This window comes from Prionailurus bengalensis, chromosome X (genome assembly GCF_016509475.1).
Source record: "Prionailurus bengalensis isolate Pbe53 chromosome X, Fcat_Pben_1.1_paternal_pri, whole genome shotgun sequence".
Classification (NCBI taxonomy): domain Eukaryota; kingdom Metazoa; phylum Chordata; class Mammalia; order Carnivora; family Felidae; genus Prionailurus; species Prionailurus bengalensis.
In genome coordinates this window covers 11,947,266-11,973,406 of record NC_057361.1, presented here as the reverse complement: position 1 = coordinate 11,973,406, position 26,141 = coordinate 11,947,266, and the positions used below count along the sequence as shown (strand labels likewise).

At 45.7% G+C, this 26,141-nt stretch overlaps 1 protein-coding gene across 3 annotated transcripts; it reads left to right on the top strand.

Moving 5' to 3' along the window:
• The first annotated feature begins 267 nt into the window (after window positions 1-267).
• Window positions 268-25,197, top strand: ASB11 (ankyrin repeat and SOCS box containing 11). 3 transcript variants are annotated; one of them, XM_043570062.1, is made up of 8 exons: window positions 268-613; window positions 9,195-9,274; window positions 12,577-12,684; window positions 15,798-15,948; window positions 20,193-20,327; window positions 21,436-21,627; window positions 24,616-24,760; window positions 25,071-25,197. In XM_043570062.1, exons 1-7 carry the CDS (start codon window positions 433-435, stop codon window positions 24,738-24,740), a joined length of 972 nt encoding a protein of 323 aa, XP_043425997.1. In that variant the 5' UTR covers window positions 268-432; the 3' UTR covers window positions 24,741-24,760; window positions 25,071-25,197. The 3 variants fall into 3 exon arrangements, with proteins under 3 accessions (XP_043425997.1, XP_043425996.1, XP_043425998.1); XM_043570061.1 differs by having other exon boundaries at window positions 269-613; window positions 24,616-25,197; XM_043570063.1 differs by lacking the exon at window positions 268-613 and adding an exon at window positions 1,372-1,608 and having other exon boundaries at window positions 24,616-25,197.
• Window positions 25,198-26,141: the final 944 nt, after the last annotated feature.

Sequence of the window (26,141 nt, the reverse complement as noted above, 5' to 3'; positions counted from 1 at the left end):
ATCGGGCCATTATCTCCCATAAACCTGAGAATGAAGAGAAAATGAAATGCTCTGGGGCCGGTACTTGCCACTTCAAATAACTCGCTTCGTCACCATGGGATCTGACAAGTTTGTTTTATCTTTCCGATACTGCCTTCCAACATACTGCAGCACAAATTGGGATTGAGGGATCAAAAAGATGTGGACAGGAATCCCGTTGGTTAAATAGCACTGAGGAATGTAGGTCTAAAAGGAAGTTTCTTTAGTTCATTTCACATGGCTATGGAAGTCAGCACATGCAGCCTCCGAATCACAGTTAGCTTAGAAGGTACACACGAGTTCTCAGTAACAGAGCACCAAGAGCTAGAAAGTTGAAAATAGATGTCATATGATACCAATTATAACTCAGTGTAATTTTGCAGCACCAAGAACCTGTAGAGAGTGCAAGCCAAAATGGAAGATGGTCCTGTTTCCTATGGCTTTAAAAACATTTTTGTTACAATGTTTGCTACTTTTTTTTTCTTCAAACTTTTAATCAAAGTGTTTTTGGCTCTCCTAACTCATTTCTATATCGTCAAAGGAAATAGAAAAGAAGCGGCTAGGATAGCAGAAGAGATCTATGGTGGAATTTCAGGTAAAATCACACGCGTTGTGTTCTCAACACTTACAAAAAAAAAACCCTCCTAGATGATTCGTACGAATGATATTTCTGGAGGGTGGATTTTATTTGTGGTTTGGCTTTGTGTGGGTACTTTTAGAAACTACAGCACCGGTTTGTGAAGGAGTTTCAGCTTTATTTTTGCAAGTTCGTAGTACTATTATTAGTGGTTATTATTTAAGAAGGAACTAGGGTAGTGGCTTTTTAAGAGTATTTGGAGAAATCTCGTTTCCACTAACCTGAAAAATTACTGATAGGGGATTTTCTTTAATATTTTTCAACAAAGTTTAACAATGCATTCTAACAAGACCGGGTCCCCTCCGGAAATAGAATGACCAATATATCTGATTTCAAGCAGCAGCTGTGGCATGCTATATATATTTTCGTGTTGTCGTTTGCAGTGCGAATTGATTAGCCACTTGTCACTGGCAGGAAAAATCCTTCAGGACGCGGCTTTTACTCGTGTGAAATGCCAACATTTGGGTGAAAGGTTTTAAACTGTCCTGGTTTGTAGGATTTCATCTCCGTTTCTCTCCAGAAATGATTCACCTTAATTGTCGTGAGATGCCACAAAAGTAAATGAATCAGATGCGCTTGTTGCTGCTGGGCTTGTCACTTGAGAGAGGAGAATTTATTCGTAAACAGAGTTCAGATTTTCCCTCTGTTATTTTTAGCGTTCATAGGGGTTTCCAGGATGACATCATTCTTTATCTAGCGTCCATTTCAATTTGCACCCAGGATTCTCTTTCAAAATAGACTTAGGCTGTGTGATTCCAATATGCCAGACAACTTTGAAGACGCTAGATAACAGCAGTATCCAAAGAAATAAGACCTCCAAAGATAAAGCATCAGAATGCTTCAGTTAACTGGGGGAAATGAGGAGAGTCGTGAAGTTTCAGGAAGTGTCAGAAGGCCCGGAATGTGGAAAGAGGTTTCTTTTGGGGATTACATTTGTCACACATTTCAGGGAGGTACGTTGCTTAGACTGGTTAAAAAAAAAAAAAAGCTTCTCTTTAGTTTCAAGTTAAGTGTGATCTGAAAATCGTATTTTCTAATTTGATATGTAAATATGAACAGGGCTTTGTGAGAGTTTCAGTAACACAATTTTGGTATTCTCAGAGATACATCATCCTCATGGTTTAAATGAGGTCAAATCCAACAAAGTCGTTATTGCAAGAGCGTGTTGAGAATGTTTTCTCCTGTTGCTCACGTGCATTGTTTCTGTCTTTGTCGTCCTTAATTCAGTACGCTCTTAAAAAGGTTTTATAATAGTCAAAACCCATGTAAGCATGGTTTGGATTTGGGTCTGGAACTGTAATACAAATCTCTTAAATAGAGCTCACTCATTCCTTAGCTCAAATGCCTTTATTTGTTCAAGCTCGTAGGATAATACTCATTTAATTTGCAAGTAATGTCATGTTATAAAGTCAAAAACGTATCTTTTGAATATCATTAACAAGGCAGGGACTGGGAGAGAATAGTACATGTTAATTTTTCAGTTTAATTTCCTTCCTATGTATACATATCTACGTGTGTGGATGGCTGCGTGTGTATACAAATACACATCCCCCCCCATACGTGTGTATGCTAGGATATCCAGATGTGGTAAATAAGGCTTTCTATGATAATGCAGGCCGTAACATGCCAGAAACTGTTTTTTTTTTTCTTTTGACACTGTTAGCAGTCAGATGCTATATTCTTCAAGCTAGATGTATTAAAAAGAAAGAACAAAATCTTGTGCAACCAGAAATTATCTTTGCTGCTCACTGGTCAGACAGATGTCTGTTGGGAAAATATGTGACATTTAATCAGTAAGTTAGCTAATTGACTTAGAAAAGTCTCAGCCCAAGGTTAAATTTCCTGAACAGAGCTGTCAGAAACAAGGGGAGAGCAGTTAAAAAAACTCACCCAGGGCAGGGTTTATTTAGCCTGTCATAGGTCCTGGCACGCTTTCTTTTGGAAGCTAAACCTAGCATCATATCCCTCACTAAATATCATTTTGGGGGCTATAAAATCTTCTGGATTTTTTTTTTCTGGATTTCACATTCTGGAATACATTGGTCAATATGTCTTTGTGGCTTAAACTATTACATTTGTAGATAACTTTCCAGACCTGAGTTAAACCAGGTTGGCTGTTTTATTTTTCAGGCTTCTTTGTGTGATTTGTCAATAATGTGTGTGTGTATATATATATATGTGTGTGTGTGTGTATGTATATATACATATACATATACACGTGTGTGTGTATATATGTGTATACATATATATATCTACATACACACACACACACACACACACACACACACACACACACTCGTATTTAAGTTGAAAACATTGTCATTAGCCCTTGGCACGACGTCTAGAGCACCGGATGGATCACTGGAGCCCAGCTTCAGCCCTCAGATCTCTCTGCAGGTACTTATTCCTGACAGATGCGGTATATGATTTTTCCGCCTTTGCCAATCTGGCCAGAATTGAAGCTGTATTTAGTACAGGGCTTGGTCATCAAACTTGATAAAAATAGAGTATAGATACAGGTTGATAATCTGTTTTCACAACCCTCGGGCCAGACGTGGTTCAGGATTCAGGAGTTTGGGGGCTACTAGGAAGATTACACAGTGTTTATAGTGTATATTACACGGCACTCCCAGCCGGGCCTCGAGCCGCCTCCCCAAATCAAACATCTTGACATTTCTATTTCTGTATTATATTGGATATTTTGAAATACAAATTAAAAAGAAAAAATCTCTTAACCTGAGTCCTTACCATGCTTCGCTGCCAAAGGAGTTTGCATCAAACTTGGGAAAAAGCTTGGTTTTCAAAATTTGGGTGATTTTACATTTGCAGATAGGAGATTGTGGAACTGTTGTATTCTTTTTTTTTTTTTTTAATGTTTATGTTAAGCCAAATCTAGAAGATCCGTGTCGGTCTAAATGTTAAGGCTTAAAATGAGTTGTCCTTGTTCTAAATTCAGAAGCCTCACTTTGATTTGATGGCCCCGCCTCTGTCTGACTCATCCCCCTGACTCCTTTTTCCTACCCTTCCCCTACCAGCAGGTTTTTCCTGCTTTTGGTCCCTTCTTGCCAAACCGTCTACCTAGCCTTCTACTCTTGTTCGGTCTTGCTGGTCGTCCTCTCAAGCCTTGGCCTAGCCGTCTTCTTCATGGCGACACATCACAGGTGCCGGCCGGCTTTCCCAAATTTGGACAACCAGCCCTCGGCAGGGGGTGTGCCCACACCAGCTGTTACCTTTAGCTCAGCTCTCCTGCTCCTGATGGGCTCAGAGGAACCTTCTAACACCCTGCAAATAGGTGTTCGTTGACCATGGTGCATCTCCTGACTGGAATCGAGTGTTCTAGAAAGTGTGCACTTTAACTCAATCGTAGTCTAATATTTTAGGTATCTCAGGAAATTTATTATAATGTGACTTTTTCCAATTACCTTTGTTTTACTTAAATCATTAATTCTGCTAGGCTCCTGTGTATATTTTGGTTCAAAATTGAGGTTCCTCTTGAATGTGTTGTCTCTGATAAGTGCTACAGGAGAAGATATTGCTTCGTATGATTTTGGAACTTGAATAAAGAGACTAAAGATTGTTCCACGTGCACTAGAGATTATAACTGGTTAGGGGGTTCTTTAAAAGTAATAAACCAGTAAGCTCAAGTACTTGTCAGAATCAGGAAGGGGGAAATTGCAAAAAAAAATTTAATAATAATAGTAATAATACAGGTTTTTATCTTGAATACTTGGCAGTCAGACAACTGTATCCCCTCGGAACCGATTTTGTTACTGAAATGTGTGGTTTTAGGAGCTGTCATATTCTGAGAAAAAGTCCACCGGTGGGGGGGGGATGAAAACGCACTTGAACATTTTCCATACACTTCATCAGGAACAAGTAAACATATTTGTCCAGTAAACTATCTTCCTAATGTGCTTGCAGCCCCGTGACACAGGCAGTCTGCCCAAGAACTAAAAATAGACTGCCTTAGGAGAGAAGGGTTGAGTCCTACTTAGGCGCTCACTTATTTGGAGAGCTTAGTTGATATTTCCTGAAAGGAATGGAAAAACTCCCTAGCTGCCAAGTAACTTCAATCCTTAATTTCTCACAATTAGCTCCAATTTGCGAAACAAGAACGGTAAGAGCGAGACACTGCGTGTTGGGAATAAGAGGAAAGCAGGAGAAACCACCATGGCTGAGTTGCTGGAAAGGGTTTTGTGTGAAAACTCTAGGCCCTTTGACGCAAGTGCTGGAAAACAATGGGACCGGGAAGGTGGCTTCCTGGAGAGTGGGTTTGTTTCCAGTGGGGAAACAAAGAGGATTTCTACATCGAAGGGGATACGAATGGATTCATTTCATGCTATGTATGGAGAGATGGCGGATAGAGCGAAGGATCCCCGGCCAAGAAACCTACCCTGAGGTTAGGTGGGATCTCAGCACCAGAGCAGGGTGCGTTCTGGGTCACAAAACCTTGGAATTCGGTACTATTTCTGCCAATACTGGAAGTGAGGTCTCGTTACGTGGGGCAAATGGGTTGCCGTGCGTTTTGGGGTGTTCCGGTTCACGACGCGAGGCTCTTCCCTTACCTCCTCTCTCGAAGGCCAGGGGCAGGGGGTCCAGGAGAAATACGAGTTTAGATAAGGGGCCTCTGAAAGCAGGGGAGCTTGGTACCTCCCTGTCAAGTTGGAAGTCAGCCGGGGCAACTTCCGGACCTGTCCGCTGGGCCTGTCCAGCGGGAAGAGGGCAGTGGCGTGGTGAGAAGGAAGCCCAGCCCTGCTCTCTCTTCCTGCTTTCTGGGTGGACAAGAATATGGCCCCGTAGGCTTGCCATGACATGGGGTGGGAGCTCGGGGTGTCCGAGGGTGCTGCGTTGACAGGGGACAGGAGGAGAGGGGGCCGAATGCCAATGAACAGGAAGGGGGCTTGAAAGTGAGCCCCGGTAGGAAGGGCAAGCCCGCAGACCAGGAGTGACACCTGCAGTTGAGGCAGCAAGCGAGCGAGACCGGCCTCGTCTTCCACTTCCCTGGGGAGACATCCTCCCTCTCTCTTCTCCCCACCCCCAAACCACAAGGGGAGCTGGCACCCAGAAGAAGGAGGTGGGAACACCTATGGGGACACGCTGCTCTTCTGTCCGCAGCTGCTGGCGTGGCAGAGAGGGCCATCCCCTGCCCCCGGAGGAGGTAGAGGAGAGGAGATTATCTTTCCAAAGTGGACTGACCAAGTACACTGGTCGTTTTCAAATCTCTCGATTGAAGAACTTTGTAAATACAGACAAGGGCACAAATTCTAAGCAAACATCTGGATGAATTTTCACAAAGTGAGCACGATCAGGTACCAGCTCCCCAGAGCAAGACACTGCATATTATCAGCATGGCCCCCACTGGTTCCTCTTCCCGTCAGCCCCCACCCCTCCTTGGGGTCCTTTTGACTCCAGGTGAGTTTGGCCCCCTTTTGTATGTTACGGAAAGGGATCACACAGCACGTGCCCTCCTGTGTCTGGCTTCCTTCACTCGACATTAGGTTTCGAGATCTATCCAGGTTGTATGTACGGAGTGGGTCTTACGGGACTGGTGAGGAACAGAAATTACTAGAAAGAGGACGAAGATGGAGTTAGGGTTCCTGCTTCTCAGAAGGAAAGGGGACCCCCACAGCCCACTCAGAAGTAAGTTTTAAAAATAATAAAGCCACTTTGTGTTAGTATTCTAATTTCACGATAGCTAGTTACTGTAAATCTTGTTCTGATTTTTGAGTCAAATACTGTACTTTCGGGTGACTCGGGTTCACTGGCTGTTGTTGGAACAAGGGCATAACAGAGCCACGGCTGTAGGTTTGCTCTTTACATGGGTCAAGGTTCTAGTGATGTCCGTGGATGAAGACTGACCTCCTAACCCCAGAGCCCAGGTCCACTTCCAAGAGCGGTTAGGCAAGACTGTAGCATGTCTGATACACAGTTCATATTGAATGAGGTGAAGATGTTTAGAAGAAAACCAAGGCTGACTAATCGAGGATTATATGCATTCATTATGTCATGATTCCCAGCTTATGCAAATTATAAATGTCCAAAGAGATTTTCAAATTCATCAGCTTTTAACTGACTCAGGAACAAGTGGAGACACAAACAGTATTTTTTCATGTTAAAATTTGTATCCATTTTTCTTATCAAAGCATTGCACATTCATATCAGGAGTACGAAAACACCAGTGATTATATGTATGTGTGTGTGTATACTTAATTATATATAAATTGGTTCCAACTTACCTATGTGTGTGTATACACACACACACACACACACACACACACTTTTAAATCTTGGAACTCACTTTGAAGTGACAGAAAAGGCCCAAGAGTGGTACCAAGAATTCCCACTTCTCTTTGCCCAGAGACCCCATTCATATTTACCCAACTTTCCTAATAACGTCCTTGAGAGCAAAAGGATGCATATTGCCTTTAGACGTTGTGTCTCATCAGCCTTCTTCACTGTGGAACGGTTCCTCTGTCCCTCCTCGAACAAGTTACAGGCCAGTTATTTTAGAGAACGGCCCCCAGTTTGAGTTGGCTCACAGTGTCCTCAAGATTAGATTTGGGTTATGCATCTTGAGCAGGAAGATCACAGACGCTACGGTGTATTTCTCCCATCGCATTCCTTCCGATAGTACATGATGTCGCCCGTTGCATTCCATGGCATGGCATACCGGGCCGATTTGTTCCGTCACTTCTGACGTTAACTTTGATCCACTGGGTAAGGTGGTGTCTACAGTTTGGTGCTACTGTAAAATCGCCTGTATTTCTTTTATAACTAGTAGTTATTTTGTGAGGAGATCACTGGAGCCAGATTCTACCATTTCTTCCACATTTCCAAGTTGGTGTCGTACTATGAGGACGAGCTTCCTCCTTGCTATTTGTATATTAATTTCTATCAGCCAGTACTTATAGATTCCTGTTTTCTTTGCTAGGGTATAATCTCCTACCATCACTTTGTATTTGGATGCTGGAGGCATCCCATATTTGACCAGTGGAAGCCCCTTCGAGCCAGCTCCTGTGTCTTTTTGACATGTCCCATCATTCACTGTCTTTCTGGCACAAGGTGTTCGAGGCCACCTTAATCTTAGGTTTTTCCCGGCCCAGCCCTGGAATCAGCCATTTCTCCAAGACCTTGTTACAATGGTGCAAATATAAATACACACGTTGAAAATCACATTTTCATACCAACTGCTCCAACTTCAGTCCAACCCCGTAGAGTCCATTCTAGGCTTCCCCCTTTGCATAACGCAGAGGTGATGAGACGGTAAGAAGTGAGTTTCAGCCTAAGAAGAGGGCCTACTGAAATGTCCATAGCCCTGGTTCCCATCTGCTGGAAAAGTCACTCCATCCTTGCGGCCTCGAGCTATTTCGCATTCACGTAGTCCTAGTGTTGACGGGGTTGTTTCCACCCGGGTTGCAGGAAGAGGAACACCTGGATTCTTGGCACCATCAGGATCACCTAGAACAGGTTGATGAGATGGGCCTTTTGTGTGAAATCTGAACTGTACGACATGCTTCTCAGTGTATGAAGAGCACGATCGTACCTGAAATTTTACAAACTGGGACAGGCCTTCTGAAACAAGTGATTGCTCTTTGGCGTGTTTTAAGAGGGTTACTTCGCAAATGCCCACTGAAGCTGGTCAGTCTTGTTTACCGGCCAGCAATTACAGGAAAGGAAATATTTGTGAGGCTGTTCTGAAGCTGCCCCTTAGGGCACTGCCCCAGCGTGTGTACTTTTTACTCACAGATTGCTTGGGTACCTGACATTATGGATGTGCTTTATTGGCCTACTTAGAGACCTAAGCCCTTGCTAAGTACTAAATTACTGTACTCCCATTTCACAGATCACGAAATTGACGTTGACATAATTTTAGGGACTTGCCCTTCTTGGCAGAACGTGGTCGAGGTGGGACTTGAACCCAGGCCCTGTGGCCCCGCTGGCTCTGGGCTTAGCCATCACGCTTAACTGCCCACCGAAAAGTTTGGAAGATTGTGTCATCTGAAAAGCCATATTCTGTGTCATGGGAATAGATATGCCTCATCACCTAAATGAAAGAGAGATGATTAATTACCTAGGGAATTGAGAGCAAACCCATGTCCCCTGATTCTCAGGCCTCCTTCGTGGGGTACAAGCTGTTGCGTTTTCAGGGTAGAGGTGAGGGTAAGAGGCAGGGTAAAGATGAAAGCAGAGAGGCCTGTCCACCAGCTTTGCCCCTCACTTTGCCTTGTCTGGAGCTATCAGACTCAAGCTCCGAGAATATGTATTCAAACTCAGCCTATTGCTTATTAAAACCGCGCCCCACCCCCTCGCCGAAAGAATGAGAGAGATGTTACGTGCTCCCTCTCCACGCACACCACTAAATGGATGGACCATACACTCAGTGGCTTGTCACCCTGAAAGTGGCTGCTGAAAGAGCCTGGTGCGTGCTCCAAGCTTCCCTCCTCTTCCCCAAACCTCCTCTCACGGTGGGTGGGCAGCACGACTGAGCTGCCCGGAAGAAGACTCCAGACCTTGACTCTGAGCTTGATTTGTGTTGCAGATTGCTGGGCTGATCGATCCCCACTTCACGAAGCTGCGGCCCAGGGGCGCTTACTGGCCCTTAAAACTTTAATTGCACAAGTAAGTGAACCAGAGACTTGAACCTTTGTGCCTGTGCGATCATCAGCGTCATGCTTTACGAGCTTTGACTGAAGCGGAGTCTTGCTTGCCCCATCTGGCTCCCCGCACAGCCAGGCTCGGTGTATGTATTCTCTGCAGCTCAACTGTTTGTTCCTCCTGCCTCTCCTTTCTTGGGAATCTGGCTCATCTCTTCCACCCAGCGCCCTCCTTCCCCCTCTGGGCCTGCCTTTACCCCATAGGCAGTTTCCCTGTGAGGGTGACGGTACGTGCCTTCAAATCTTTGTTGCACTAACTCACCCTGTGCTCTCCCAGTGTTCCTTGGTAACAACGGCCCCCCGAAGTTGCATTAGTCAGCTATTACCGCATAACAAATGACCTCAAAACACAGTGGCTGAAAACAACGAGTGCGGATTGTCACGGTTTCTATGGGCCGAGGGGCAGCCTGGCAGGTGGTTCTGGCTCTGAGTCTCTTGCAGGCAGCGGAGTGTCAGCCGGGGTCGCGGTCACCTCACGGCTCGAGCGGGGAGGATCCGCTTCCAAGCTCACGCATCTGCTTGTTGGCCAGCTTCAACCCTTTGTCACAAAGGCCTCTCCACAGGGCCGAGTCACGAAATGGCAGCTGGCTTCCCCCGGACAGAGCGGGAGACAGTGCCTTAGAAGCAAGTCTTAGTATAACCTAATCTCCAAAATGGCATCCCATCACTTCTGCCATATTCTATTCATTAGATGTGAGTCGATAGATCCAGCCCACACGCCAGGGGAGGGGATTAGAGAGTGAGCCAGTACAAGGAATCGGGGATCGCTGGGGGCCACCTTAGAGTCTGCCTCCCCTGATACAGTATTTCAAGAGCAAATTTACAATGGGTTGACGTGGGTAGATGTTACTCTTTGGGAAGATTGATTAAAGTCTTACTTATTAAGACTATTTTATTTATGACTGTACCCCTAGCACCTTGAACAATGAGTAACGGCTTAGTAAATATTTGTAAAACGAATAAACAAAAGTGTACGTGCTCCATTGACATTGTTTTAGAATCTGCGTGTGTAGAGAGGAGGTGATTTATTGTATCTTTTTTCTACATCCTAGCTACCACCGAACCTGGCTCCCTTACCATTTTCACATGCGCACACACGTGCACACGGGTGTGCTTTTTTGTTTGTTTGCTTTCTTTTTTATGAGTTGTGTTGCTTCTTGAGGAAGTAGAGGCAAAAGGAAAACGGTACTGCCAGTAGTAATCAAATGGCTTTTGTGCTTGATTTTTATCACTTGCTTATTTATTTCTAAGCACTTTAAAATTTGATTATTTTTTACATGTAATATATTCACATCGTTCAAAGATTAAAGTGATACTAAAAGGTACACAGTGAAAAGTCTGGCATCCACCTCCTCCCTCTTAGTCTCCCACTTCAACACTTTTAGTAGTATTTTTTAATAAACGTTTAATTTTGGAATAATTTTAAAGAAGAGTCGTGGGGTGCCCAGTGGCTCAGTCGGTTAAGCTTCCGACGTCGGCCCAGGTCATGATCTCACGGTTCGTGGGTTCGAGCCCCGCATCGGGCTCTGTGCTGCCAGCTCAGAGCCTTGAGCCTGCTTCGGATTCTTTGTCTCCCGCTCTCTCTCTGCCCCATCCCCTGCTTGTGCTCTCTCTCAAAAATAAATAAACATTTTTTTAAAAAATAAAGAAGAGTTGCAAAGAGAGTACAGACAGCTCCCAGATGCCTATACTTCACCCAACTTCCCCTAGTGCTAATATTACATAACCATGGTACTTTAGTAAAACATAAGTAACATTAACACCGTTAACTAAACTGCAGATTATTGAGATCACACCAGTTTTCGCACAGAGTCCCTTTTCTCTTCCAGGCCCCGATCCAGGATCCCACATTGTATTTAGTACTTATTATTTTTTTATGTTTGTTTATTTTTGAGAGAGAGAGAGAGAGAGAGCGAGAGAGAGAGAGGATGCAAGCGGTGCAGGGACAGAGAGAGGAGAGAATCCCAAGCATGCTCTGTGCTGTCAGCGCAGAGCCCGAAGCAGGGCTCAAACTCACAAACTGTGAGATCCTGACCTGGGCTGAAATCAAGAGTCGGCCGCTCAACCGACTGAGCCACCCAGGTGTCCCCCACCCCCGACTTTATTTTTAAGTATACTTCATAAGCATGTTGATTTCTGTAAACCAGTGTGCTTAAATGTGTCAGGAGAGCTCTTCAGAGAGAAGTTGAGCTTTTTCTCAGTGCACGCACACTTCTTTACCCTTACACACTAGTAAAAAAATGTATTATTTTATTTTAATTTTTACTTTATTTCACATACAGTGTGGTGGGGTAGAGCAGGAAACCAGGGATGAGAAGCTCCTATCGTGCTGGCTGGCATCGACGGCTGGGGGAGCCTTAAGTCTTAGTAATAGTTTGAACTTTCTGCCTCTCCGTTTTTTCGTGCAAAATGAAGGTGATTCACTCTAGACGGTCTTTCAGGCCCGTCCAACATCACATGGGTATGAATCCAGGAACTGAGTTTGCACCAGATGGAAGGTTTGTTTTTTGTTTTTCCTAGTACACTGCTGCCACCTTGTGGGCTAGCCTGTTTTTCTTTTCTTAAAGAAAAATACACAGGGAAATTTTCCTAATTGTATTAAATACCCAAATTGAAATATACAGCACAGCTCTAGAGTAATGACATCATATTCAGGGCATGAGAATGGATGGGACCAACGAGGTACAGAGAGGCCCTAAGAGGAAGGGACAGGGCAATAGTGGCAAGTCCCAGCTGCTGGCCACAGCAGGGATGCCGCCAGCCCCAGGGACGTGGGGCGGGAGGCCGTGGGAACTTAGGTTGGCGTTTGGGGTTCAGGGTCATGCACTAGGTTTCGGAAGTTTTCAGTGGGTCGGTTAGGAGGCAGGAAATCAGAAGCAGAACTCAGTTCAGAAAAGCTGAGAGGGACCTCCTGCTTTCACAGAAAGTGGTAATCATGGGTAGGGGGGATGGTCAGGGCCAAGTTGTGAAAATCAGGGCACGAAGTCAGAGTCGGCCAGCAGCGGGGCTGATCATGCCCATCTGTCACATGGACTCCAAGACAAGGCATAAGAGGAGGGGGGCGTGCTGGGACTGGGTAAGGAGAAGCCGCTGGCCCCGTACCCTGGTACTGCAGAGGCCTCTCCATGCCCTGGAGTTGCGGTCAAGAGCAGTGCTGCTACTACGGCATACGAATGCCGGAGCGGTGTCTGCTGGACTCTGGACTCTGAAGTCTGGGAGTCGCCGGCATTGCTAATGCAGCCTCGACCCCTTCTCTCCAAATTCTAGGGTGTCAACGTGAACCTCGTGACAATTAACCGGGTCTCTTCGCTCCACGAGGCGTGCCTCGGAGGTCACGTGGCCTGCGCTAAAGCCTTATTGGAAAAGGGCGCGCACGTGAGTACCGCCCCTCCCCCCCGCCTCCCCCTCCCGCAGCCCTTTCTGCCCAGGTGCACCTGCTAGGGTCTAAACAGACGCTACCCTCCAGACTGTGCACCCACTGGCGGTGTAGACAGGTCTGGCCCTGTCCGCGTGCACATTCCTGAGACACGGTTGGTCACTCCCCTCTTCAGCCTCTGTGCCCATGGGCGAGCATTCTAATGAGGTAATTCACAGGAATCCTTGAAAATTGCCCTGCTGAGTTTCAAAAGATCAACTCAAACTAGAGTTCTCTGAAACCGATCTCGGGAAATGGACTGTGAAACATGAGAAAGAGTACAATTTAAAAGAGGGACAACAAAAACGCTCTTAATTCAACACCGTAAACCAACGACTATTTTTATTGAGCAAAATCATCAAATTAAATAAGCTTTTAATAAGTAATACATTGAAAAAAACCGACAGAATTAACTTTATCTTATTTTACAATTCTATCCTTATGTATCTTTTTCTCTTTTTATGTTTATTTTAGTTTTAAATCATCGTTTTTAACTCCGGTATAGTTAACATACAGTGTTTTATTAGTTTCAGGTATACAATATAGTGCACACACTATAGATATCACAACAGAACTGTGAAATAGATATCACAACAGAACTGTGAAATTACAACTTTTGAAAATCTCAGTGACATTCATTTAGTTGCCAGATACCATTTTGTTGCTAATTTCCACTTTTTAACTCAGTCCTCGTGTTGTTTCACGAGCTGCAATGTTTTTAGGTGCTTAACTGAAGCTGTTCTTTGCATTTTATATGGAAGTTGGGTCTCTCTATGTCGAACTGAATATAAAAGCCTTTCTTGGGCAAAGTGATTTTCCCGATGCCACAGTGGTCGTGTGTTTTTATGTGGCGGTGCTTCCTGAAGTTACTGCGTAGTCAACTCACATGTAGTGACAGGGTGAGGCTGGGTGAGGGCCGTTTCCTTCCGTTGGCGGGAGATAGCAAACCACATCGGGTTGTGGAGGAGTGTGTGCTGGTACAACTCTGGGAGTTTTGGGGGGAGACAAAAAAAAAAGAGTCAGACGCAGTCCCTTGTGTTTGGCCATCTTTTGAGGAAACAGTCGATGAAGATTGTGTTATTTAACACTTAAATCAGAAGGAGACAAGGCATAAAAGAGAGTTGGTCAACCAGTAGGAAATTCCTCAAACTTGGCAGGCCCGTGGGTGCCTCAAACTCCGTGCATCTGAAACTTGTGCTTCTGATGTCCTTCCCCGGGGGACCAGCTCCCCTTGCAGCCCGGTCTCAGAGGCCAGGTGAAACACATTCCTGCGTTCCCCCGTTCCAGACCTGGGATCATCCTACTTCTCCCATCTCCCTGACTAATTAATCACCACATCCTGCTAATTTTGCTTCCTCAGTATTTCTCAAGTCTGTACTCTCTTTTGTCTTGCTCCTGTGGTGCTCGAAAGCATTTATTATTTTTTAAAACGTTTTTAATGTTTATTTGAGAGAGAGACAGAGGGAACAAGCGGGGGAGGGGCAGAGAGAGGGAGACACAGAATCCGAAGCAGGCTCCAGGCTCTGAGCTGTCAGCATAGAGCCCGGTGCGGGGCTCGAACTCCCAGATGGAGAGATCTTGACCTGGGCTGAAGTCAGACGCTTAACTGACCGAGCCACCCAGGCGCCCCAAGCATTTATTATTGTATCAAAAGGATCTCTTTCTGTGTTTGTCTTCCCTGATAGAATTCACCCTGTTCAGGAGACGCAAGTTGCCTTACTCGCCTTTGTTTCTGAAACACTGGCACCTAATAGGTGCTCAATAAATGTTTGCTGCCCTGACCTGAGAAACTGAGGAAATCAAATTAGAAGACTTCGGGACTGAGGATGAGGATGATTCTCAGTAACAACAAATCAAACCAGTTCCACCAAATATTTTTTCAGTACAAATGTAAATAGGTTAGAAAATCCCTAGGCTGTATGAATTTGCACACTACCTCCCCTGTCCTTGTCTGTCGCCGCCACCTTAGCCTCTCCTCCTTCACTTTCCAATATAATGGGGGCTACCCTGGGACTGTGGAGAGGGAGCTTTTTTGTTTGTTTCTGAGACCAGAAAATTTGGGATCCTGATTCTCACATGCCCGCATCCTCAGTTGTTGAGGCAAGAGCCTCGCCACCGGAAGGCCTTGGTCCCCTGATGTCCTGGCCAATCTATTGCTAATACCCAAAGATGCCCTGGCCAATCTATTGCTAATACCCAAAGATGCCCTCCAGCTGTGTTGCTTCTCAGGTGCCTCCCGCATCCCTAGAAGGCACCCAGGGTGGTTGGAGACCCCATGTTGATGGCTCTTTTCTTTGTGCCTTTGGCTTGATCGTGATCTCTTTAGGAGTCACTGCTGGCACACGCAATCGGTACGGACTAGAGCAGACCAGTAAGAGACCTTGTGGCAAGACGGACAGAACTGCGGGGAAATTGCTGAGGAGATTTTTTGCAAGCGCAGATTTGGGGACCTGGCTTCTCCGGTACTTTCGGTGCCCACCCCATTGGTTCATGATTGGGATGGGGAGTCAGCTCCAGAGGAACGGCCAATGAAAATAACTGTCATTGCAAATGTTTACTAAACGCTCACCGGGCACCAGGCGGTGTTCTTAGTGTTTAACATGTGGTGACTCACTTGATGCACCCAATAACTTCATGAGGCAGAGTCTTTAATGATCCTCATTTTACAGGTAAGGAAACTGAGGCACAGAAAGTTAATAACCCGACCGAGGCTTCTGAACAAATAGAAGAGAGAACGCTGGTATTTGAACCCAAGCTAATGGTACCAGCGGCCATGCTCCTAACCACCAAACGGGCCCCCCCTCCTCCATGGTTGGGAGGCTCGTAAGAAGCTCTGGAATACCCATGCATACATCTGAAAAGCTCTGTCCCATTTTGTCCCACTTGGGATATTATTTGTAGGTGAGAGTTGACGGATTGCTGGCATCTAAAAAACATGGTACCGTAGTGATGTAGAGTTCCCTCGCTCATCCACCAGCATGGGAAATTTCTCCAGGCAGGTGCATAGGAATAAACGCTTGGCAACGGTGAGAGAAAAATCGCAAATCCTCTGGGCCTCTTCGCTCATCCTTAGGTCAACGGAGTGACGGTCCACGGAGCCACGCCCCTCTTCAACGCGTGCCGGAGCGGCAGTGCTGCGTGCGTCCACGTGCTGCTGGAGTTTGGCGCCAAGGCCCAGCTGGAGGCGCACTTGGCTTCACCCATCCACGAGGCAGTGAAGAGAGGTGAGTCGGCCGTCACAATGCACACCAACTGGTGGGCTCGCTCCGATCTGCGCGAATCAGGGGTATAGTGTTCGCCACGCCCTTTCGGTCTGCGATGTCGCATTTCCTAGGGAGTCGGTCTCTCGGCAGGCCCCTCTGGAAACTCTTTGCTGGTGTTTTGGTGGCTCCGACTGCAGGGGTGACTTCCATGAGTCGTACGTTGCGTATGTCTTGTCTTTACTAGGAAAGAGCGGCTCATTTCCCAAAGCCCATAAAGCATCAGGCACTAAAATAAATTATGAAAGTGTCTGAAAGCCAAGGCTGATGGTATCCCTAATGGACGAGTCAACATAACTGCCCACAACCAGCAGTATACTCTAGACGAGCTGCTGACTTCAAGGTCATTAGGTATTGAAAAAAGGTTGCAACTTTAAAAAGCATCGCATTAGAGACCTTCAGGTTGATTCGAGCTTCCCGTGTTCTCAGTTACTTTTGAAATGAGGGTAAAGAGTAAAATCGAGGTCTTTAAAAACTTGATGCATTGGCTAGACAGAACAAGAAGACACCTTTGAAAGGTCAAGGCCATTTGTCAAAGGTCACACTGACAGAGCAGCATTTCTGTCACCCACTGGTGGAGTTATTCTCTTATACTGAGATCAGAAATACAGTGGGGAAGTTAGAATGCTGTAGAACAGTCATCTTTGCGGGTCTAATTCGGGATGAAAGTCTTCATTTCAAAAGGCAATAGTGAAAGATTTGCCCCAGGTTATTAAATATGTCACTTGGTTTTTGTTTTTGTTTTTTTTTTTTTTTTGCAGCGGACTACTTTTTTTCTCTGCTTTTATTTTTGTTCCATTTCTTTAACAATTGAAGTCTAATTAGCGTACAGTGTTCTATTAGTTTCAGGCGTACAATATAATGAGTTAACAATTCTGTGCATTACTCAGTGTTACTCCTGATTGCCTTCACCTCTTTCACCCCCCCCCCCCCACCCCGGTAATCATCAGTGTGTTCTCTGTATTTGAGTCTGGTTTTCTTTTTGTCTTTTTGCCCCCTTTGTGTATGGATTACTTGAAATGCAACAAAAGACCTAAATCTCAATGTATTCATGGTTTTGATGTCTTATACATATTTCATAAACATCTATTGATTAATAACCGAGGTTGGTCATTTCCCAAACTTCAAGTAGATCCTTTAAGTTGAAGGAAAATGGTCTCCTTTGGAAATGATTGATCTAAAAGTTTAAAAAATTGTTTTACTATTGATTTGAAGTGAAAATTAATCTGATATTTGCATTTCCATCCAAACATTTAAAAATGGATACATATTGGGAATGGTTTGAATTATTTAATTCGTGGATGGTTTTATGTTGGGGTGTTTGGTATCTATGGACCTACAGAATACATATGTACTTATAAATACATGAATTCATGTGTCTCTACGTATTTTTTTTTTCTGTATCTAAAAGCATGTTAGGAACCAACATCCACAGAATGGAAGAGAAAATAGCAAAGTCATTATTTTAGATACTGTTACATTAGTGTCCATCATTTATATATTAATTTTTTAAAACTTCTGTGAGTACTTCAATTTAACTCAGACCAGGCTCAGTTTCTTCCGCAAAGAAAAAGAAAAACAAAAGTAAAAGGACAGGAATTATTTTTTATTTTAAGTTTATTTATTTTGAGAGAGCAAGTGAGTGGGGGAGGGGCAGAGAGAGAGAGAGAGAGAGAGAGAGAGTGAGTGAGAGAGAATCCCAGGCAGGCTTCACGCTGTCAGCATGGAGCCCGAAGTGGGGTTTGAACCCATGAACTGTGAGATCATTACCTGAGCTGAAACCAAGGCGCCCTTGGACAGGAATTATTTTAAAATGTTTATTAGAGAATTTTTACATCCATATTCATCAGGGATATTGGCCTGTAGTTCTCTTTTTTTGCTGGGTCTCTGTCTGGTTTAGGAATCAAAGTAATGCTGGCTTCATAGAATGAGTCTGGAAGTTTTCCTTCCCTTTCTATTTTTTGGAAGAGCTTGAGAAGGATAGGTATTATCTCTACTTTAAACGTCTGGTAGAACTCCCCTGGGAAGCCATCTGGTCCTGGACTCTTATTTGTTGGGAGATTTTTGATGACTGATTCAACTTCTTCGCTGGTTATGGGTCTGTTCAAGCTTTCTATTTCCTCCTGAGTTTTGGAAGTGTGTGGGTGTTTAGGAATTTGTCCATTTCTTCCAGGTTGTCCAGTTTGTTGGCATATAATTTTTCATAATATTCCCCGATAATTGCTTGTATTTCTGAGGGATTGATTGTAATAATTCCATTTCATTCATGATTTTATCTATTTGGGTCATCTCCCTTTTCTTTTTAAGGAGCCTGGCTACAGGTTTATCAATTTTGTTTATTTTTTCAAAAAACCAACTCTTGGTTTCGTTGATCTGCTCTACAGTTTTTTAGATTCTATATTGTTTATTTCTGCTCTAATCTTTATTATTTCTCTTCTGCTGGGTTTGGGGTGCCTTTGCTGTTCTGCTTCTATTTCCTTTAGGTGTGCTGTTAGATTTTGTATTTGGGATGTTTCTTGTTTCTTGAGATAGGCCTGGATTGCAATGTATTTTCCTCTCAGGACTGCCTTCGCTGCATCCCAAAGTGTTTGGATTGTGTATTTCCATTTTCATTTGTTTCCATATATTTTTTTTTAAATTTTTTTAACGTTTATTTATTTTTGAGACAGAGAGAGACAGAGCATGAACAGGGGAGGGACAGAGAGAGAGGGAGACACAGAATTGGAAGCAGGCTCCAGGCTCTGAGCCATCAGCCCAGAGCCCGACATGGGGCTCGAACTCACGGACCGTGAGGTTGTGACCTGAGCTGAAGTCGGACGCTTAACCAACTGAGCCACCCAGGCACCCCATGTTTCCATATATTTTTAAATTTCTTCTCTACTTGCCTGGTTTGACCCATTCATTCTTTAGTAGGGTGTTCTTTAACCTCCACGTTTTTGGAGGTTTGCAGACTTTTTCCTGTGGTTGATTTCAGGTTTCATAACGCTGTGGTCGGAAAGCGTGCATGGTATGATCTCAATTCTTTTATACTTATGCAGGGCTGTTTTGTGACCCAGTATGTGATCTCTCTTGGAGAATGTTCCATGTGCACTCGAGAAGAAAGTATATTCTGTCGCTTTGGGATGCAGAGTTCTAAATATATCTGTCAAGTCCATCTGGTCCACTCGAGTATTCGTTGGGCAGCCTCTCCGAGGAGAATGCTTGTTTATGTAGTTGTTGTTAAGCCCTGAATTTGAAAGTGCAGTTACACGTATATTCTATAGTTGGGGCTTTACATATTCTCATAGGTGTCTTCCAGGTTAGCCAGAATAAGGAGGTGCAGCCGTACACGGGCCTTGGATTTGAGCACTGGCTTTTGTGGGCCGTTTACCCCTGTGCGTCTCGCAGCCTCTGTTTGTAAACCGGTGGCTTCGCCGTGAAGAATGATTCCAGCTGTGCTCCTTGGAGCCCGTAGTTTAGATGGAGGCACTGTGAGGGCTGCAGAGAGGACTTGAACTGGGGACATACGGGCATTCTTTTCTCTTTAATGGTCTTTATTTTGGACTTTTCTAAGATTTCCAAAAAGGTATTTTTTTTCTGCCTAAAAAAAATATCTAGTTTCTTTCTTTTTCTTTTTACACTTATTTATTTTTGAGAGAGAGAGGGAGCACCAGGGAGGGGCAGAGAGAGAGAGAGGGAGGGAGAGAGAGGATGTCAAATAGACTCTGAGCTGACAGCGCAGAGCCCGATGCGGGGCTCAATCTCACGAATCGTGAGATCATGACCTGAGCTGAAATCAAGAGACGCTTAACCCACTGAGCCACCCAGGTACCCACCCAGCTAGGTTCATTCATTCTTTTTCTTTCTTTCTTTCTTTCTTTCTTTCTTTCTTTCTTTCTTTCTTTCTTTCCTTCTTTCTTTTTTTAATGTTTATTTTTGAGAGAGAGAGCGAGCGAGCGCGTGTAAGTAGGGGAGGGGCAGAGAGAGGAGACACAGAATCCAAAGAAAGCTCCAGGTTCTGAGCTGTCAGCACAGAGCCCGACGCGGGGCTCGAACCCACAAACCGTGAGGTCATGACCTGAGCCGAAGTCGGACGCTCAACGGACTGGGCCACCTAGGCGCCCCTGGGCTAGGTTTTTTCTAAAGCCCATTCCAGGTAAGCACTTCTGTAGTTCTGTAAATAGTCAATATTTCCCTTACTTGAGTAAGGTTGTCTTTTGTGCCACCAGGTCATAGAGAGTGCATGGAGATTCTTCTGGCAAATAACGTTAACATTGACCAAGAAGTGCCCCAGCTTGGAACTCCCCTGTATGTGGCCTGCACCTACCAGAGGGTAGACTGTGTGAAGAAACTTCTCGAATTAGGTAACTTCCAGAAATCTTTTTATGAGAAGAACCTGTTAACCTTGTTGGTTTTCCATGGCTTTAAAGACTAAGTTCTTGTCAGGCTGGACAAAATTCTGACAGTATTTGCCGTTTGAATGTTTAAAACAAAACTTTTCCAGAGAAATGAGTGTCCACTTCCTTTGGTATTGGCTTCATTTACCTGGTATGGTTCTCTTTGGTGGTTTCAAGAGAGAGCAAGAGTCTCTTTCCCATGAGTCCTAGTGGGAAAAAAGAATTTTATTGCGTTGGCTCTTTTTGAGTCACCTGCCCATCTCTGAACCAATCATGGTGGCCAAAGGAAATACAGTACGCTGACTGGCTTAGATTTCAGTCTACCTTGTAGTTGTCAGGCTTCCCTGGAAACACGTGAGCCGGGAATCCCAGGGGATGGTTCCTCAGAGGGAGACCTAGGTGTGGTTATCAGGAGGATGCCGGATAGCAAAAATAACAGACATTTGCCATAGACTCCCTTAGATCAATCCTGCTAAGGTACTTAGTAACTTCCTTCATTCTAAAAGGTAGATACAGACACTGGGAGTCCGGGGGGGAAAGTAAAATGTCTTGAAACTATTACTTGATTAAAGATTCCCCAAACTTCACCGCTGACATTAGAGGCTGTACTAAGAACTTTTAAATAAGAATTTTTATCTCCAAGATTTTTTTTTTTTTTGTCTTTTTCATCCCCTATCATTTACTACTCCCTGTCGTAGTTCAGAAATCTTTTTCTTGGAGCCCGGAATAACATAAGTGCCAAATAATCTTAACTTTATCCTTTGCCAAAAAACAAAATAATTCTCCGTAAAAGGCGCTGCAGGTATTTCATTTTGTCCGTCGCACGGTTCGTATGGAAAAGCAAGGAGTGTATTTTAAGTGCCTAAAAATGTCTCTCTTCACTCTTCTCACCCAGATCCTTTGAAGCAGTTTCAGGAGCCACTGCTGAGGCTCTAGGCTTGGGTCAGACGTTTTCGAAGATTGGCCCAGCATGTCATGACATTCAAGATGCTTTCCTCCACAGCTGCTGTATTTTAGGCCCGTCGTATTCCCACGTCAACGTTCAGCGTTGACTCGTGTCATTTGCTTTCTCAAGGAGCCAGCGTGGACCGCGGCCAGAGTCTGGACACCCCGCTCCACGCCGCTGCGAGGCAGTCCAGCGTGGAAGTCGTCCACCTGCTAGCGGACTATGGGGCTCCCCTGAAGTGCAGAAATGCCGAGGGGAAAAGTGCGTTGGATCTGGCGGCTCCGAAAAGCGGCGTGGAGCAGGCCCTCCTGCTCCGGGAAGGTAACGAAGGGCTGGGTGTCCAGTTCTCTCCCGGAAGCGCATCCGCTGTCTCCCCTCCCTGTCTTAGCTCCAGACTTCCTTACCTCTTTTCTCTTTTTCCTTGGGAGTGGCATGTGGGAGGCAGCAGGCGTCGCTGGCGTCACCGAGATGGGATTCGGTAGGCGTATGTGTTCACTTGTAACGGAAGGGCATTTATGCAACCGGGAGGTTGCTGTGTACTTTTCGTGATGAGAAAATACTCCGAGATCTCTTTTCACCACCAAAAGGTGAACTGCCACATCTGGCTTGGAATAAGTGCCCAGCGGAGTGGACCAAGACCCTGCTTTGTCGTATTTGGAGAAATATTTGTCAGCGGAAGCTAGCAATACTTGAGTGAGAGGCTGTAGGCTGGATACGGAGTGTGTATTTCAGACACTGGACTGGGTGGCCGAGTCGATTGCCTGCCCTCGAGATCAGGGAGCAGGCGGATCTGTGCCCCCCATTGCCTCACTCCCCTTTCCACCGTGGGCCAGTGGAGCGACAGATGCCCGAGGAGACCAGGCGGGTCTCTAAGAGGCTCTGCATTCCAAATTCAGAAGTCAGTCATGCTAAGTCTATACAGAAAGAGAACATTATCCAAGCCTGTACTGATCATTTGTATGCTTGGGAGACTATTAAAGGTAATGGTAATAAGGGGCACCTGGGTGGCTCGGTCAGTTAAGCATCTGACTGTTGGTTCCGGCTCAGGTCATGATCTCACGGTTTGTGGGATCGAGCCCCGCGTCGGGCTCTATGCTGACAGTGCAGAGCCTGCTTGGGATTCTCTCTTTCCCTCCCTCTCTGCCCCTCCCCTGCTCGTTCTCTCTCTCTGTCTCTCACTCTCTCTCAGAATAAATAAACTTAAAAACAGTGATAGTCATTATTCAGTTTTACACGTGTTAGGCGCTGAGCTAAAAAATTTGAAACCTGGATTAATCTCCCTGAATTCTGAAAACTTTAAAGCCGCGAGCACTTTGCAGTAGCTGGTGCTGTCCCGGCTGAAGATAGGACAAGAGAGCATAAAGATACTGGCTTGCAGAGGGTCATATGACTGCTAAGGAGAAGCAGGACCCCAGCCAAGCAGTCTGACTCCAGAACATGCGCTCAGTGTTATGATGGCCCCGCGCTGAACCTTCTGAAACACTTTCTGGTCGAGACGGGTTTTATTTTACTCACCAGTTCCACTTCATGAAACCACCCTCGTGTCTTCTATACCTTCCAAGTAGAATGCTCGGTTCAGTCATTTCAGGAATGCTTTCTAGGTCAGTGCTGCTTTTTTAAAAAAAATTTTTAAGTGTTTCCTTTTGAGAGAGAGAGAGCGCGAGAGCACAAGCAGGGGAGGGGCAGAGAGAGAGGGAGACACAGAATCCGAAGCAGGCTCCAGGCTCCGAGCCATCAGCACAGAGCCCAATGCGGGGCTCGAACCCACGGACTGCATGACCATGACCTGAGCCAAAGTCGGACGCTTAACCGACTGAGCCACCCAGACATCCCTCGGTCAGTGCTTCTTAAGTTCTACCATGAGTACGAATCACCTGGTGATCTAATTAGAATGCAGATTTGGGTTCAGGAGGTCTGGGATGGGGCCTAGACTCTATACACCCACTGGGTTCCCAGGTAGTGCTGTTGAACTGAGGCCACTCTTTGAGTACCACTGGTCTAGATTATTCCCAATAGTCTATGTCATTAATGGTTGCTCTTTTATTTGAATCTCCACTTGAAGAACTCTGATCTTCCTTACCGGCTCCCAGTTTGGAAATGCCAGGTCCTTTCCAACTGTTAGCCGAGAATATGGTTTATGGCAATTGCCACATTTCCTCTTTTCTTCCGTCAAAGATGTTTCCAGGCCCAGGATTTAGATTCGTTCTAAGCAGGCGCTTCTGTCTTCTGTCGTCACAAGTACAGCTGCTTGGTCTGGAAGGATGGACACCAGCTGTGTCACAGTTCACTCTGGTATCTGACCTTCTCTAGGCACGCTGGACGATTTGTCTGCGTTACTGTTTTCCAGAGGAGCTTCGGTTGGGTGACAGGTGGAGATGCTTTCCTCTCGCGCTTCCCAAGATTTTAACGAAGGGCACTTATGTGCTCTGTCACATAGATCCTCCTTAGAAACCTCAATTCAGGTGTTATCTGGCTATTTGCATATGCAGTGCCCCATTTCTCATGGGTGGCAAGATCCTGTTACAGTAGGATTGTCTTGAGAAGGACAACTTTATGCAGTCCGGTAATCACACAGGTCTACTTGAAGGGATCTTTCCTGATACAGTGAGGCTAGGGAGCACTGGGACATTACAAATGCCTCTGTATAACTAGCGTTCCAGCCAAAGCCTCATTCGTCCTATTCAGCCGTATCTGGGGCTCTCGTTACTTTCCTTGAGCCACGCAAAGCCATGGGCGTGATGACTCCGTGAGCCCCTTTGAGACTGAGGTCTGGGATATAATGGGGGTTAAGTGAGTTGGGTCCTTTCTCTAGATCCTTCATGGAGCTGGGAGCCTTGTGTGAATGGAGGGCCCTTCCGAAAATGACTTGGGACCCAGCCAGCACCGCCTCACGGGCAGCCAGAGCCAGGAGGTCCGGGAGGCCTCTGTGACCTTACAGGCCTTTATGCCCTCCTGGCAGCTGGCCCTCGCTTGGTTCTCCTTGGCCAGTATTATCCCGTTTGTTGGCGCGTGCGATACGTGAATGAGGCGCGTTCCCTTGAGGCCTCACGCTTCATTCCTGACTTGCCTCTGCTTAGCCTCATTCCCCACTATCGCTAACACGCTCACCTTTGGAGGGCTCACCCAAACATGTCGCCGCCCAGAGGGGCACACCGGGATCCCTGTGTGTATTTAGCGTCTGCTACATCGCTCTACGATCCGTGCACGGAGCCAGCTTGTGGAGCATTTCGGCCTCTTCCGGTCCTCTGGTCTCCCCTTCTCCCCCAGCCCCACCACCATGAACTTCACACATTGTAACTTCTTCCCCAGGCCCGCCTGCTCTCTCCCAGCTCTGTCGCCTGTGTGTCCGGAAGTGCTTGGGCCGAGCGTGTCGTCAAACCATCCGTGAGCTGCATCTGCCGGAGCTGCTGGAAAGATTCCTGCTATACCGGTAGTCCCAGCTGGCCTTGGGAAGGTACTTGGAAATGAGCAGGCTACTGCCTGCTGTACCCAGGGTACTTAGTGTAGACACCCAGTGGCTAGGCTCTGAGTACCTTCCAATGAGCAGAGTCAGCTAGGGTTGGTCCCCGAAGAACCAGAACACCCGAGGAGTAGAAACTCCTGGTTAATGCTCTCGTTCCCCAAGGGGTAACCGGAAGCCTTTTGGTTTTTAGCTTTTGTTGTTAAGACACTTTAGAAATCTGTGCAGCGGAGTGAAAATAATCTGTGTTTGAAGATTCGTGGTCTTTAATTATCTAAGGGTCAATATTATGCATATCTTGCAGATACATGTGAATCTTGGGTGAATAAGAGTCTGACGAGTGTATCTCATGATGTGTTCCTGATGTAGTCCCTCCCTCCTTTGCCCTTTCTTTCTCTGCTTCCATGAATAAACTTCTGCTGTAATTTTGATTTCCTTGCCATTTATATATATACACGCGCGCGCGTGTGTGTGTGTGCGCGCTGAACGCATTCGAAACATCAAAGTTAACAGAGACTTGCAGTTACTGAGGTCTTGGTTGATAAGAGAAATGTTGCTCGTCACTTCTGACATTAAAGGCTGTTCGTTGAGGCACACGGTTCTAGAACAGGGCAACACTGGCTGCTCCCCTATTACCTGAACCCGCAGGCACTGTTTGATGCATGTTGCAACCCAAGCATCCATCAGCTTGTTTTCAAAGTCAAGAGCCTCAGGGTTGTTTGAAATAATTACATGTTAATGCCAGTCGCCAAGACACGCTCCGTGCCGGGTCACTATTATTTCTGTGAGCCTGGGTCCAAAGTAAGCCTGGCATTTTTGATAGGAGCAACAGCCTTCTCCTCCCCCTCCCTTTTCTTCTTTTCCACTCCCCCCTTCTGCTCTTCCCACTTCTCACCTTTCTTTTCCTCCTCCCCCTCCCTTTTGTGAATTTAGAACTTCGGTAAGTTCTGACGTGGATAAACTTTTAATTGTTGTAAGTACTACTGTCATGGTTCGCTGACTATAGTAAAATTAGCTTCTAAGAAGAAAATTTTCTCTCAGCTGATCCTAAGGTTGGTTCCAAACGTGTATTTTTTTTTTTCTCCAGGTCTTCTAGCCCTTTGATTCTCCACTGGGGATAATTTTGCCCTACTTTCACCCCCCCACTCGGGGACATTTGTCGGTAGAGACACCTTTAGTTGCCACAACTGAGGGAGGGGTGCTACTGACATCTAGTGGGTGGAGGTCAGAGGTGCGGCGAATCATCTTAGGTACTCTGGGCAGCTCCCCACAGCAAAGAATTACCGGGCCCAAAATGTCAATAGTGCTGAGATTGTGAAACACTGCTCTAAATCTGGGCTATTCAGTACCTAAGCCACTAGACACATTCGGCTAT